The sequence below is a fragment of the Emydura macquarii genome, unplaced genomic scaffold (genome assembly GCF_026122565.2).
Source record: "Emydura macquarii macquarii isolate MOO-44397 ecotype Brisbane River unplaced genomic scaffold, CSIRO-AGI_Emac_v2 contig_2422, whole genome shotgun sequence".
NCBI classification, from domain to species: Eukaryota; Metazoa; Chordata; order Testudines; family Chelidae; genus Emydura; species Emydura macquarii.
This window is the reverse complement of record NW_027132559.1, coordinates 31938861-31953015: the sequence shown is the minus strand read 5'-3', so window position 1 is coordinate 31953015 and position 14155 is coordinate 31938861. Positions and strand designations below refer to the sequence as shown.

Sequence of the window (14155 nt, the reverse complement as noted above, 5' to 3'; positions counted from 1 at the left end):
GAAAAATGCAGTATGTTTTGAAAATGCACCATTTGGAAAACATTTTGTATCATCACATTTACACATTTGAAAAATAATGGGAAATAGAACCAAAATCTATTTCTTGGCTATTGTGAATCTTGTGATTGTGAATTTTTAATTGATTGTTTGGGATTTGTACCTTGGAGCTAATCTTCAGACAGTTGCAACAGAGGATGTTTATGTTTTGATCACTGTTTATTTTTATATTATTCTGTGTATGGTATTAGAAAAGTTGTCCATGTGCAAAAAAATAGAAGTGAGGATTTATCCTCAAAGGCCATGTCCATCTTTGGAATTAAATATATTTGATTTGTTTCTCTTCTATCATCAGTGCACGTAAACTGTAGTTAATTATACCAATACTTCAGAATCAAGCTGTGTGGGAATAGACTGTTTGGATGCCAGAGTTTTTTTTTTTCATTTGCAGTCCTGTTTTGCCATGCCTTTAAAACTCCAGCTGTTTATTTTCAGTCAGGATTTCCTTGCTTGTGTTTAAGCTTAGTGCTATTTCCTACCATGGAACCAAAGCTAAGGTGGTTGAATATAGTAAGAATGCCTGGGATAAGGATAAGTAGTTCACTTCCTATAGGATACTATATATTAAATGCAAAAGGAATTTTAAAGCTCATGTCTTGTTCAAAGACAGTAGGAAAAGAACCAGTCCATCCCTTAGAAAATTAGATAGTTGCTAATGCAGCCTTGCAAAATTGTTCTTGACCAGGGAAAGTATTTTTTTTAAAGGTTAATTATCTTCATCATCATGGTAAATGGCAGATGAGTAGATTTTGTGCCTGTGCTGGTACATTGTTGCTAATGTTGCAGGGCTGTACTGAAGTATGTGTGTGATCTATGTGTACCTTGGGAGCAGGCCTATTGAGTAAGAAGTACTTTTTACACTTTTCATTATAGATATCTAACAAATGCTGTCTTCTTCCTGTTCAGCAGGAAAGTTATTCAGCCTGGCTGAGTACAGTGCCCTGCTGCAGAAAAGTATAAAGCTGAAAGTGCACTCTGGTCGTGGAAACAATTTCAGCTGGATTTACTGGTTTCCTTTTAGAAGACCATTTTGCAGGAAGAGAATGTCCCTCATGCAAATGATTTTTCTTGTCCATCACAGACTTTCCTCTTTGGGGGTCAGTGTTGACAGTGTTTCGTTATCAATGCTACCCAAACCTCTAGTATATTTAAATATTCAGCTCATTTTCACACAAACACATTACCAGTTTGGTATATTACCCTGGCTGATAGTTTGCCATATCTTTTGGAAGGATACGGAGAGTGGCTACAAATTTGTTGTCCTACCAGTGAATGTTTTTCACCATTCAGATTGGAAAATATGCTTTTATTATTGTTTCCATTTCATATTTAACTCCCTTAGATGATGAGAAATTCACAGCTGGCCTGCTGCCAATCAGCACTGCCATATCCTCATTGGGTTGAATGTCAACATTCATGAGTGTGCACAGTGGAATCAGCTGCTGTTTGAAGGTCGCAGTTTCATACCTACGTGACTTTGGAGATCTAATTCCCATTCATTTTAATGGAAATTTGGTGTCCAAATCCCTAGGGATCTTTGAAAATCTCAACTTTGGAATTATTTTTATATTGCAACTCTGCTTTAATTTAGTAACATTCAACTCTCCTTTTTATCCTTCATCTTGCTTTGAAGCTTGGAGATTTATGAATGAACCTATGTACTTAAGAGAGAAATGCTTTGAAATAAAAATTTCAACATTAGTAATGGCATATAATTACATGTAAGATATTAAATAAGCAAGCTAAATACCCATTCACATTTAGGGAGCCCAGAAAAGATGTATTTGAGGGCATGACAAAGTTGCATCTCATTAAAAAAGATAAAATAAAACACAGCACTTGAAATGTTTTTGCAAAAACATGAAATAGAACAACATAGTGTTTTAGTAGTCATTTTATTTAATTATTGTGTCAAACAGTACATCTACACCTACATTACAAAGCCCTAAGCCAAAGGTTCTTAATAAGGAGACCAAAGTACAGTACATGCCTAATGTCCATTTCTGAATTTTTTTTTTTTTTTTTTTAAAAGGCGCTGGAGAGGAGAGATCCATTTGGCATTTGACATAAATAATTAATTAGAAAAAGTCTTATATTGGCTGTTTAGATAATATATTCCTAATTATCCCTGTGGCACTTGTTTTAGATTAAACAGTAGCCAAATTAGATTTCTATATTACTGGAATAAAATCAAATTCTAGCCCTACAGTTCCTTCATTTGGTCGAGTTACTCGTTTTCTCAGAATAAAGCTGCTGCTTATTTATATTCTTCTATTAACAAACAAGATATAAACAGAGATGCATTTAGCATAATCAAAGAAACGAATCATTTTTCAGTGCAAGAAAATAGCAGGATAACGTTCTTTAGTCTGGTGGTGTGGAAATTGGAATCTGACAAGACTAGCATGATTTTTATTTGTTTGTAACTCATATTAGTATAAACTATTAGTTGAAGTCACAACTTGTAACAGCAAGGGCCTGAGTTAATATTGAATGTGGAAGGTGATAGGCACTGGGAACATATTATTAGTATTTAAAAATAAGCTGTACTGGTTTCAAGTGTGTTGTGCATGAAGCTGGCACAGAAAACTATATCCAGGAAGGCTTCAGTGGCGCTTCAGGGACTATCTGTTTTATACTAATCCATGCCGATCATCATGTGCAATAGTGCACATGAGCCAGCGTTTGACTGCTGAACCCAAATGTGACTTTGTCGGGTCCAAATATATGATGCATCTTTTTGAGGGTATGTTCCCCCCAGAAGTGGCACCTATATACCACTTAACAATGGTCATGCACTTACATTCACACATCCTTACTCATCCTACCAGAATTCACGTCCATGAAAAATGCATCACAGACTGTGAAATCTGATCTCTCTCATGAAATCTGGTCTTCCCCATTGAAATCTGGCTATTGTAAGGGAGACCAGATTTCACAGAGGTAAGTGGCTGGAGAGCAGTGGCTGCTGGCTGGGAGAGTAGCATAGTATGGGGACGGGGGTGTTTGTCACTTTTTGTGGAGGACAGGGCCAGCATGAACAAGCAGGTGACTGCCTAGGGCACTGAAGTCAGGGGGGTGCTATGGTTCTCTCTCTCTCTCTCCCCTCCCTCCCTCCCTCCCTCCAAGGCCCCTTTAACTCCTGAGTGCTGGGCCTGGAACTGGTGAGAGCAGGGCTGGGGACCCCTACTGTGCTCTGGGCTCCAGCTGCTAGTCCCGAATGGGCTCAGGAGTGACAGGAATTCCTCCAACCCCCGTGCCCCCCCTTACAATAGACAAAGGCTACTCCCCACATACACATCCCCTTTGGGTCAGAACCCCCATGGTTACCATGCCGTGAAATTTGATTTAAATGTCTAAAACTGTGAAATCTATGATTTTTAAAATTCTATGATGTGACATTAACCAAAATGTACCATGAATTTGGGAGGGCCCCTAGTCATGGGAAAAGAAAGAGAGAATAGAGTTATTTTAAATAGACTGTTACTCCATGGTACTTAATTTTGTATAGCACTTGTATGGCAAGGTACAGACACCTTAGAATTAAACTAGGATAGAGCACTAAAGGTATGTCTATACTGTGGAGTGAAGTTGATTTATTTTAAATTGACTTTCACCCACCGAATTTTAGAATCTCAGGAGTGTGATCACGCCATGCTTATTGTGTTGTGGTATTGCGTCCCCACTAGCTGCACTTGGGTCGACAATCAAGCAGTGCACCGTCGGTAGCTATCCTTCAGTGCAACTAGATGCAGAGGTTTTTGGGAAGGTTGTCATCCTCCCATGATGTAACATGCTCCCTCCCCCCACTTCTTATCCAAAACAAATGATCAAATGTTTTTTGGCGCCATTTTTCTAGACCCTTCAGTCTGTGCCGCACGCACACTGTTGCCAGAGAGGCATGGAGCCCACTCAGCTCTGCACTATTGTTGTGAGCATCACAAACACCTCACAACTTATCCTGCAGTACTTTCAAGGCCCAGACAGGAGGCGCAGTGCAGAAAATTGCGACATTATTGAGGCTGCCCTGCTACAAGCCATAGAGCAAAACTATTCCTGTTTGTTGCAGACTGTCATGTGCTATCTGCAATTGAAGCACCAGTTCTGGTCCCGAGAAATAAGCACTGACTGGTGGGACTGCATTGTTATGAAGATGTGGGATGATGATCAGTGACTGCAGAACTTTTGTATGCGAAAGGCCACTTTCCTTGAACTTTGCAGAGCGGTCCCCAGCCCTGAAGCGCATGAATACTCAATTGAGATCTGCTCTGACAGTGGAGAAGCGAGTGCTCATCAAGCTAGCAACCGCAGACTGCTACCGGTCAGTTGGGAATCAATTCAGAGTCGATAAATCCACCGTGGGAGCTGCTATGATGCAAGTGTGCTGAGCCATTAATAGACTTCTGCTAAGAGGGGTAGTGACCTTGGGAAACGTGCAGGACATAGTGAATAGGTTTGCCACAATGGGGGTTCCCAAAATGTGTGTGTGTGGGGATGATAGATGGCACACATATCCCTATCTTAGTACCAGACCACCTTGCCACGAAGTGCATAAACCGGAAGAGATACTTCTCAGTGGTGTTGCAGGCTCTTCTGGATCACAAAGGACGTTTCACCAACATCAGTGTGGGGTGGTCTGGAGAGACGCATGATGCATGCATCTTTAGGAACTCAGGTCTGTTAAAAAAGATGCAGGCAGGCACTTTCTTCCCTAACTAAAAAATAAATATTGGCGATGTTGAAATGTCAGTAGTGATTCTGGGTGATCCCGCCTACCCCTTGCTCCCCTGGCTAATGAAGCCATTCACCGGGCACCTGGACAGTGAGAAAGAACGTTTCAATAATAGGCCCAGCAAGTGCAGAATGGTGGTGGAATGTGCCTTTGGCCGTTTAAAGGCAAGATGGCGCAGTTTGCTCACTAGGTTAGACTCAGTGAAAGCAATATCCCAACTGTTATCTCTGCCTTCTCTATAATGTTTGTGAAACAAAGTGCGAAAAGCTCCCCCAGGGTTGGATTGTGGAGGCTGATAGGCTGGCTGCTAATTTTGAGCAGTCAGATTCCAGTGCTACGCTAAGAGCCAACCGCAGAGTGCTGCACCGCAGGGAAACATTGAAAACCAGTTTTTTGGAATGAACCACGGTAATGTATGTCTCTGTCAGTGCTGTGCCTTCCGTTCCCATCGCTCACTCTTGCACCATCGGCCCCTTTCCCATCTTTCCCCACTGGCAATCCCCAAACTCTCCATGAATAAAGAGAAATGTTTTTTAAAGCATTAAAGTTTAATTGTTGATCAGTTACAGGGTGGGGGAAAGAAAAATAATTTAATATTCTCATAAGGCTGCTCGGGCAACCAGTGCAAAGTGTGACTGGGCAAACAACAAATCACGCACATTCCTAGTTCTTAAAGGGGCCGTCATCTCTTTCTACTCACCTCCACCAGCGTGGAGTGGAGCACGATTGCACCCTGCTCAACCTCCTTCTAGAGCGCTTGGGGAAGAGGGGGCTGGGAAACAGCTTGTTGGCTGAGCGTTTTGCAAGGGCTGCAGAGGGAGTCTGTCCTGCCACTGCTCTTCCTGGAGCTCTACCAGACATCTCAGCGTTTCAGACTGATCCCTCATAATACACATCTCCTGTTGCATTGCACGCTCCTGCTCCTGTGCTGATTTTTTGTGTTCCATGTCTGTTTAGCTTTTATGACAAGGACATCCTCCAGGCTTTGAGCTCTAGGTCAGCAGCTGTGGAGGCGTTCATTAGTTCATTGAACATGTCATCCCGAGTTTGTTTTTTTTCTCCGCTTCCTAATCTGGGAAAGGCACTCTGCGGGAGTGGAAGAAGGGGTGAAGACCGAGGTGTCCACTGTAAGGCAAGCAAAGCACAAAGCTGCCATTGTTAGCTGACCCCATGAAGTAAAAGAAAGGTTACAATGTAAAAAGAACTCCCTTTCATGTTCACAAGGCAAAGCCAGACCCGCATACCAATCTGTACCTGTGGCATTCCAGGCATGGTAAGTAAGGAACCCTTGCTTCCATTACAGGGAAGTCTGTATAGCACTAAATTCCCCAATCCACACATAATCAAGGAGAAGGATCATTGAGCTCCCCTTTATCATCCCAAAGACTGGTTTTGGAGGAGGTGATCAAAAGAGATTGGAGGGGAGGGTGTGGATGATGTGTCGCTGAAGAAAACAAAAGGGCCACCAGTTCCTGGGCCCATAACGCCCATGCCAACCATATCATGGCTAGTAATTGTCTATGTAGGGATCCAGGGATACCATCCATGACAGGGGAATAACACGTAGTGACAATATTGGTCGGGTACTGTAAACTTACGCCATCTTCCCTGGGTGACCATGTGTGATATCAGTCTTCTGAAGGTAACGCAGGCATAAAGAGAAGATTTCCTGAAAGCATCGAGGTACAGGCCCGTATGCTGCTATGCTGTGTTCCGCAGTGATGCCTGCTCATTTAGTAGCAGAGTGGTGGGGAAAAGTGTCCTACCATGGCTGAAGAAATAAGGCTGCTCTCCCCAGAAACCTTCTGCAAAGGATTGCAGAGTACCTACATGAAAGTTTCCTGGAGTTCAGGGGGTAACCCTCTGCTGAAGTTTACCAACCCTCAGAAAGCCTATCCCTAAAAAAACACAAGCTCCTTTTTCCCCAAAATAAGAAGCTGGACTGGGGACATGATCACAGAAATGTGATTTGCTATACACAATCACCAGATGTGCCTTCCCCGGCATCTCGCTCTATAACACTTCCTGTTCACGGCTCTGGGATAACGAACAGGTCCTGGTTCTCTGGGAGAATGGATACCCCACTCTCCTGCCCCCTGTTCTCCTCATCCTCCTCATTCATCCTGGACTGGGATTCTTTGGAGGTATCAATGCTGTGCAGTGGCAAAGTGGTGGGGTCACCACCAAGAATAGCCTGCAGTCCCTCATAAAAGTGGCACGTCTTCAATGACAAATGACTGTTTGCCTCCCTAGTTTTCTGATATGCCTGCCTCAGCTCTTTGATTTTAATGCAGCACTTCTGCGTATCTCTGTTGTGGCCTTCTTCACTATACCATGTGATATCTTCTCGTCGATATCTAAATTTCTTTCTTGGCTCGGAGCTGAGCCATAACAGACTCTTCGTTCCACAGGCTGATGAGATCCAAGATCTCAGCTACAAAGATCTCTCTACGCTGACCAAACTGGAAATAGGAATTCAAAATTTCCCGGGGCTTGAGGGGAGGAGCTATTTCCTGTTTACGTGACCACAGTGCAGCAGAGTGTGAATGTCCAGAGCAGTCACAACAGCATTATGGGATACTTCCTGGAGGCCAATGATGTTGATTTATGTTGCGCTCTGCCTACACTGATGTTCATTTGACCCATGGAATTCGACTTCAGCGCTTTGGCACTTGTGGAGGTGGTTTTATTAGTCGAATTTTATCATGATTTAGGTCGGTGGAGTTGACATGCCAGTGGGGACGCATACTTTAGGTGTTCAACGTAAGCCACATTATGTCGACCTCCATTGTCAGTGTAGACCAGGCCTAAGTCTTTATTACATTTGTCCTTCTTAGATTTTTATGACCCTGGATATTTGAAAGGAGCAAAAGTACTTAGTGCTTTATAGGCTTTCTTTGTTCTTCCAGTTGTCTGTGTGTAAATATTTGATATATGTTATAATGAAGCTCATAAATTTATTGGGCAGTTTTCCAGAGAAGTAGAGTTTCTTTAAATCTTTACAGCTGATTTTTTAGTTGGTCATTGATGTTACTTCTAAGGGTAGGACAGATATTTTTGAAGGTCAGGAAACATTGCAAGGCTACTGTATGTATGTATTGAAGCATTCTCTGAAAGATGATGTGAATTGGGAAAGAGGAAGGCAGAGAGAAGTTTGATATTGATGTTTCTCTGTGTTTTAATGTTAACACTGGGTCACAGTGTATTTATAAAGAATTTGGATTGTTTGTGCTTAGAGGATTGAATAGGCATGTTTTTCATTAATTTGTACCATCTCTGAGGACGTGCTAGTCATTTCTCGGAGCAGATAATCAAGATCCCTGCCTCAAAGAGCTTACAACAGTTGTGCCAAAATTCCTGTGCGGGTGTGGTATTTATCTAATTTACATGACAAATTTATATTCCACAGAATGCAAGCATTGTTTTGTCTTGTTTTACTTTCTAACCCTTATAGTTGCAAAGTGTTTGCATTCGGGAGGTTAAAAGTGTAAATCGGAGATATAGCTACATTTTCAAGTAATGTGCTGGTGCAATTCATTTTTGTAATGCATTCTCACCCTTCATAACAGATTGTCTAATACTATTGACCATACTCCTTTCTTTAAAAATCCTGTGTTCCCTAGGCTTTTGTGATTTTGTCTTTCTCTTATCACTAACTGTATCTTCAGTTTTTTGTTCAGTGTGTGGTCTTCATCTCATCTCCAGGATCCCACCTGGCTCCATCTTTCGTGACTTCTTCTCTCTCTCTACATCCTATCATCAGATTATTGTAATAGTTTGCATGACCTCAGCTATCATTTTTACATTTATCATTTACAGGTCTCCTTCTCCATTCTAGACGTGGCTCCTTCCATTACAGTCTGCAACTCTGATTGTGTTTCTGACATCTCATGGGTGTCCAGGCATCAATTTAAATTCAGTCTGGCTAAAATGGAGTTCTTGGTATCTCACCTACCCTTCAAATCACTTATAGCACCTTGGACAACACCACCATCCTCCCAGTCACTCAGGCGCGTAATCTGCACTAGGAAATTAGATCGGTATAACATCACCCAGACATGTGAAAAATCCACACCCCTGAGAGATGCAGTTAAATGCTACAATGGTGAAGCTGCAGCTGTACCACTGGAGCAGTTTATCTATAAACAAGCCTCAGCTTGCAAATAGTGTTACCTTTGATTTGGTCTTCATCCAAATTAACTGAATCTTGCTGCTTCCTCTTACACAACATTTCTAAGACATGGTCTTTCTGCACTGCCCACAGCACCAAAATTCTCATCCAGAGCTTGGTCTTGCAGCTTGACTATTTGACTTTTATCTTCCCTGGCCTTGACTACTGCAGTGTTGCCCAAAGAAGTCCATGTAAAGAGCTGCTGCCAAAATATTCCTCCTGGATTGTTCCCCCTTCACCTTTCTATCACCTTGGACTTCAAGATCCTTCACAACTTAGTCCTGCCCCACCTCATTGTGTTACTAATTTCTCATGACCTTGGCCACCACCTTTGATGCACCAGTGTTCCCAACAGTTATTTCCAACCAGTCAGCTCCTCTTTCAAAACGCCCTTGTTCTTTTTCTCATACTGTCATTTTATATACATGAAAAGCTCGCAGAAAAAAATGTGTACAGCCTTCTCCTCCTCCAGATCCCTCTTCAAGAGTCACTCTGCCTGATGCCTACAGAATCCGGCCTGTTGACCATGAATAGGCAGATGGTGAGCAGTGATTGTTCCTCTCCCTTCCTTTTCCCTACACCTTTACTAGCTTCCCAATTCCTGCTAGTCCCCTTTGCTCTTTCTAACCCAAATTAAAAAGAAAATAACAAAATTGTGGCAACTATCACTGTACCTTTGCTTGTGTCACAATTCCTGAGCTAAATGTACCTCTAACTCCTTAATCGGGTCTTTGAGAGCACCCTGCTTAAGTCTCAAATCACTAGCTGTCACCTTTCTTGTGGTGCAGTCCCATGACTTTCTCCCTCTAGAGCAGGTATTTAGGCTGCAATTCACTGCTCACCTTGACTTTAGTTCAGCATCAGCAATCCTGTTCTCTCAAGGACTATGACAGGTTTAGTTAGTGATGTCAGACTTCGTGAAGCAAAGTATTATTTATCCAAAACAAAAACATTACCAAAAAAACATATCTTAAATAAAATAGAGCTTACATGCAGGTTTTAGCTTACCAGGCTGTCTCCCATCTTCCACATGGAAAACCGATTGAAGCAAAGCACGTCAGGACTATCTGCGGGGACTGTCTCTCTTGGTCACAATGACGTGTAGTTCTTGAATAGAGTAATAGTGATCTTTCTCCCTGCTTCAGGGTGGTCTCTTTATACAGCTCTAAGTTCTTTGTTAGCTTTTTTTAACCAGTTCATCAAATCAGTATATGTAATTTCCCCTGGTGAAGCTTCTTCAGACTTACCTGCCTACAGATTTATATTAATTACCCTCCATCCCTGTGATTTTAATTCCCACTGGAAACTCTTGGAAACTTGACCTTGGTGTCTGTCAATCAGGATAAAGCATAGTTAGCATGCCAGCACCTTGGGAGAAGAAATACTGTACTTGGTATTGTACCTGCATCTCTACCACTTTGAGGAACTTTTTATTTCCACTCCACAAACATGCTGTTAATATTTTTAATATAGTAATTGACTGACCTTAGAAATCATAACTCAGGTAAATGGGAAACTCTCTTATTAAAGAAATAAATCCCATATCATTTCAAGATTTTTTTATCTTTTTGTTGATTTCAATCTCATTTTGAAGCGTTGTCACATTTTTAAAGACCAGTGTTAAGCATTAGTAGGCTGAGAATTATAGGTGTGAGGTTTGCCAATTACTTGATAGGAGTTTCAGTTATGAACAGTGTTTCGTTTTTAAACAATATAAATAGCTGCTTGACTTCACACTTGCATGGTATTTATCAAGAAAGACAGATTCAGCAAAGCCTAGTGAACAGGAAATTATTAGTTTCAAGTGCACCATAGCATAGAAAACAGTCCTGGCACAGATCGCCCTTGTTGATATTTATGGTAGCTGCACCTTTGTGCTGTAGGCTGGCTGATGCTTCTCTTTCTTCCCTGCCCCTCCTACAGTTATAGTACCAATGTATTTCCTTTGGGGGATAATGAGTGCCATCAGTATGTTCATGTGAATTATGTTTCACTCCTCACAAACACAGTAGTTACCAGTCGGATTACTTTACCATTTTCTCTGTTGCACGGAAGTCTGGATGGAAACTGATTACTTGTTCCTTGCTCTGGCTACAATAAATGCATATACAAGTTAATTAGTTGGTATTATATATCTGATTTGAGTTCAGCCAGTATAACGTTCAGGTTTTCCACGTGTTACAGTACATTATGGATGCACGTAACTTTTGTAGGGTGTGTGTAATTTTTGTAGGGTAACAAATGTATTCAGCTATTTGGGCCAGGATAGTAGGTAGGGAATCTTACAGAAGTGTGAAATTCAGCGTATAGCTGTGACCAATGACTCACTGGCAGAGACTTCCTTGAGTCTCTCTGGTGGTTCTAACCCCCTCTATAAAGGGTGAAGTGTGAACTGTGGTCCAACCTGCATGTCCAGGCCTCAGTGGGCTGAGAGATATCTCTGTTTGGGTAGCCATCTGGGCCTTGGGAGTCTGTCAGTCAGGGTAAAGCGTGGTTCGTGGATGGGCCAGTCAGCCACAGCTGCCTTGTGTCACAAAGACTATGTTCATTTCCTTCCTTTATTTGTTTACATTCTTGGTGTTTGTTTGATAAAATTGCAGCTTTTTTGCCTAAGTTATCCCTAACTTGTGACACGATTTTTGGGGATCCTCTAGCCAGTGAGTTAATTGAGGATGGTGCTCAGGTTTGAATCAAGGCAGGGATCAGGTCTAGGTTTGATGGTGTTGAAATCTCATAAAACTTTGTCTCCTAATGGCAGAAGTCTTGCAAGATTGGGGAAGACCTGGAAAAATCATGAGATCAGTTAGTTCTGTTGTGATTTTTCTCATCTTAGTTAATCTCAGAATGGAATCTCTCTACTTTGGATGCTTTTATTTGCACACCTAAAATTTTCCATTGTTTTCTAAAGGCTTGTTCACATGGGAACACTCAGGAAAATGAATCTGAATTAAGTTTCAAAGTGGATTAGTTAAACCACGTTAAGCCCCTAGGTGGGTGCTCTTCTTCAGAATTAAAGTGATCTTAATTCAGTGTAGTTTAATTCACTTTGTGAAATAAGATAAACTGAATTGAGGCTACAAATCCACTGAAAGTTATTTGGATTAATTTTGTGCGTGTGTCCCTCTATAATAGACAAGCCCTGTGTTTTGCATTAGATATCTCTGTAACTTGTTTGTCATATCCAGTTCCTTCCCTTGGTCTTATGCATTTTTTCTATCTTGAGTCATGTACCAGCTGAGCATCTTACTGAGTAATAAGAAATTTGGTGAATACTATTTCCACTCTTTTATATGAGCAAATTATTTTCCTCTGCTTTCCCACTTAAATCATATGAAAGTGAGATTTCTGCTGGATGAGAATTCCTACAGTATAAATTCAGAGTTATTTTAAAAATATCACTTTCATTTTACTGTAAATTTTGTGAAAGATGAAGATCACAACCTAGAAAAGTGAAGCCTTTTATAATCCACCAAACAGGTACAGCACAGGTAGCAACCCTGTAAACTTCCCTACACTTTTTCTACTCGAGTGTCTAAAGTTGGATTGAAGGACTTGTCTTTAGGAGTGAGAAGCTAATTCACTCTCTTGGCAGTTAAGTCAAAATACGGATAAAGTGGCACATTTGTTTCTGTGACCTGAGTATCAGTCCACTAGGAACTGGACTGAGACAAGAGAGTCACTTCATCTGGGATGCTAAATAATGTTCTCTAATGGTAACAGCTTTGGTCATCATTGACTTAGACTGGCTTTCAGTTGCAACTTAGAATTGAGAGGCTTTACATCCCATCACCTATTCCCTGAGACAGTCACTGGTCAAATTTGATTCGACTCCAGTTTGATGCTGAAATTTCATATTTTACAATTGATTAGTTTTTTCCGTCTTTTAAATTTTTGTTTTAGGAGGTTTCTGCTGATACCACTGGCACCCTCACAGCTGCTGAAGAGAGAAAGGAGAAAGTGCCAAGCCCACACCTCAGTCATCTGGTAGTTTTAACATCTGGCAATACTCTGTATGGTTTGGCAGAGAGAGTGGTAGCCACGGAATCCTTGTAAGTTATTTACTGTAAAGCACCTTTTTTAAAGCCACTGCAAGTAAATCCATGAGGTGTTTAAATGATTGTGGTCACTGCCTGTCTTTTTGAGAGGTCCATCTTCAAGTCATACAACATAATTAATAGATTGTTCTTTTCAAATAAATTAGAAGCAAATCATCAGTTGATAGATGTTAACATCTGAAGGAATCAATATGATCATCTAATCTGATCTTCTGCATAAGACAAATTGAAGAATTTCACCCAACGATTTTTGCTGCTAGCCAAGTAATTTGTGGTTGACCTAGGGAATATATACTTTGAAAGGACACTTAGTCTTGATTTAAAAAATAATGGAATGACTGAATCTGTATTGTTCTTATAAAACCTTAAGTTTCAGTCTTCAGCACTGTAGTGAAATGGAATGCAGAACTCAAATTGTTGCTTCACTTAAGTGTGGGATGTTTTATATAGTATGGAAAAATTTTACTAATTAAAAAAAGATAATTACATACTTCAGTGAAATGATTTATTTGTAGTTGAAGTGATTCATGAGAATTTTCGAGTCAGGTTAGAAATATGAAAAATGATTTCTCTACTTTTCTTAGTAATATCTTGCATGAAAACAAAATTTAAAACCAAATTAACTTTTCACTCCTTTTAGTGTTTTTGTTTACTTTTTGCATTCATCTCGGCCTGGTCTGTGAAAGTAGGCTAGTCAGATTTATTTTTTGTCAGCTCTTAATCAGTTTAATTTTCTTATGTGTTAGCAATATGCTCTAATGTTTAGATAACAAGCATAGGAGAGTGGTTGGTTGGCTGCTGTTTGTTTGTTTGATTGATTATAAAATATTAGCATTGGAAATAAGGGGGGAAAGGGGTAAAATCAACTTCTTGAAAATATTTATATAGGCTTCTTTTTCTAATAAAGCCTACTTCCAGGGAAGGATTTGACCTGACAACATACCTTTAAAGCTGTAAATGTGTTTCTCTAGTAATTATGTGATATATAATTATTTCAGGATCCAGGCATATATTTAATAATAATGGTATTTTCTGTGACAAATGTAGAGAGAATCCTTGAAAGTAAGATCTTGTTAAGTAATATAAAACTAAAATCATGTTATATAGATCAGTTACCCACATCTAACAGTTCATGTACAG

General features: G+C 40.5%; 1 protein-coding gene across 3 annotated transcripts in view; it reads left to right on the top strand.

The window, feature by feature from the left end:
• Positions 1 to 14155, top strand: part of VPS50 (VPS50 subunit of EARP/GARPII complex) — a 166128-nt gene that overhangs the window by 139383 nt on the left and 12590 nt on the right. For all 3 annotated transcript variants that reach the window (XM_067562199.1, XM_067562198.1, XM_067562197.1), the window contains exon 23: positions 12861 to 13009. In XM_067562199.1, the coding sequence (XP_067418300.1) occupies positions 12861 to 13009 (149 nt within the window). The remainder of the gene's footprint in view (positions 1 to 12860; positions 13010 to 14155) is intronic.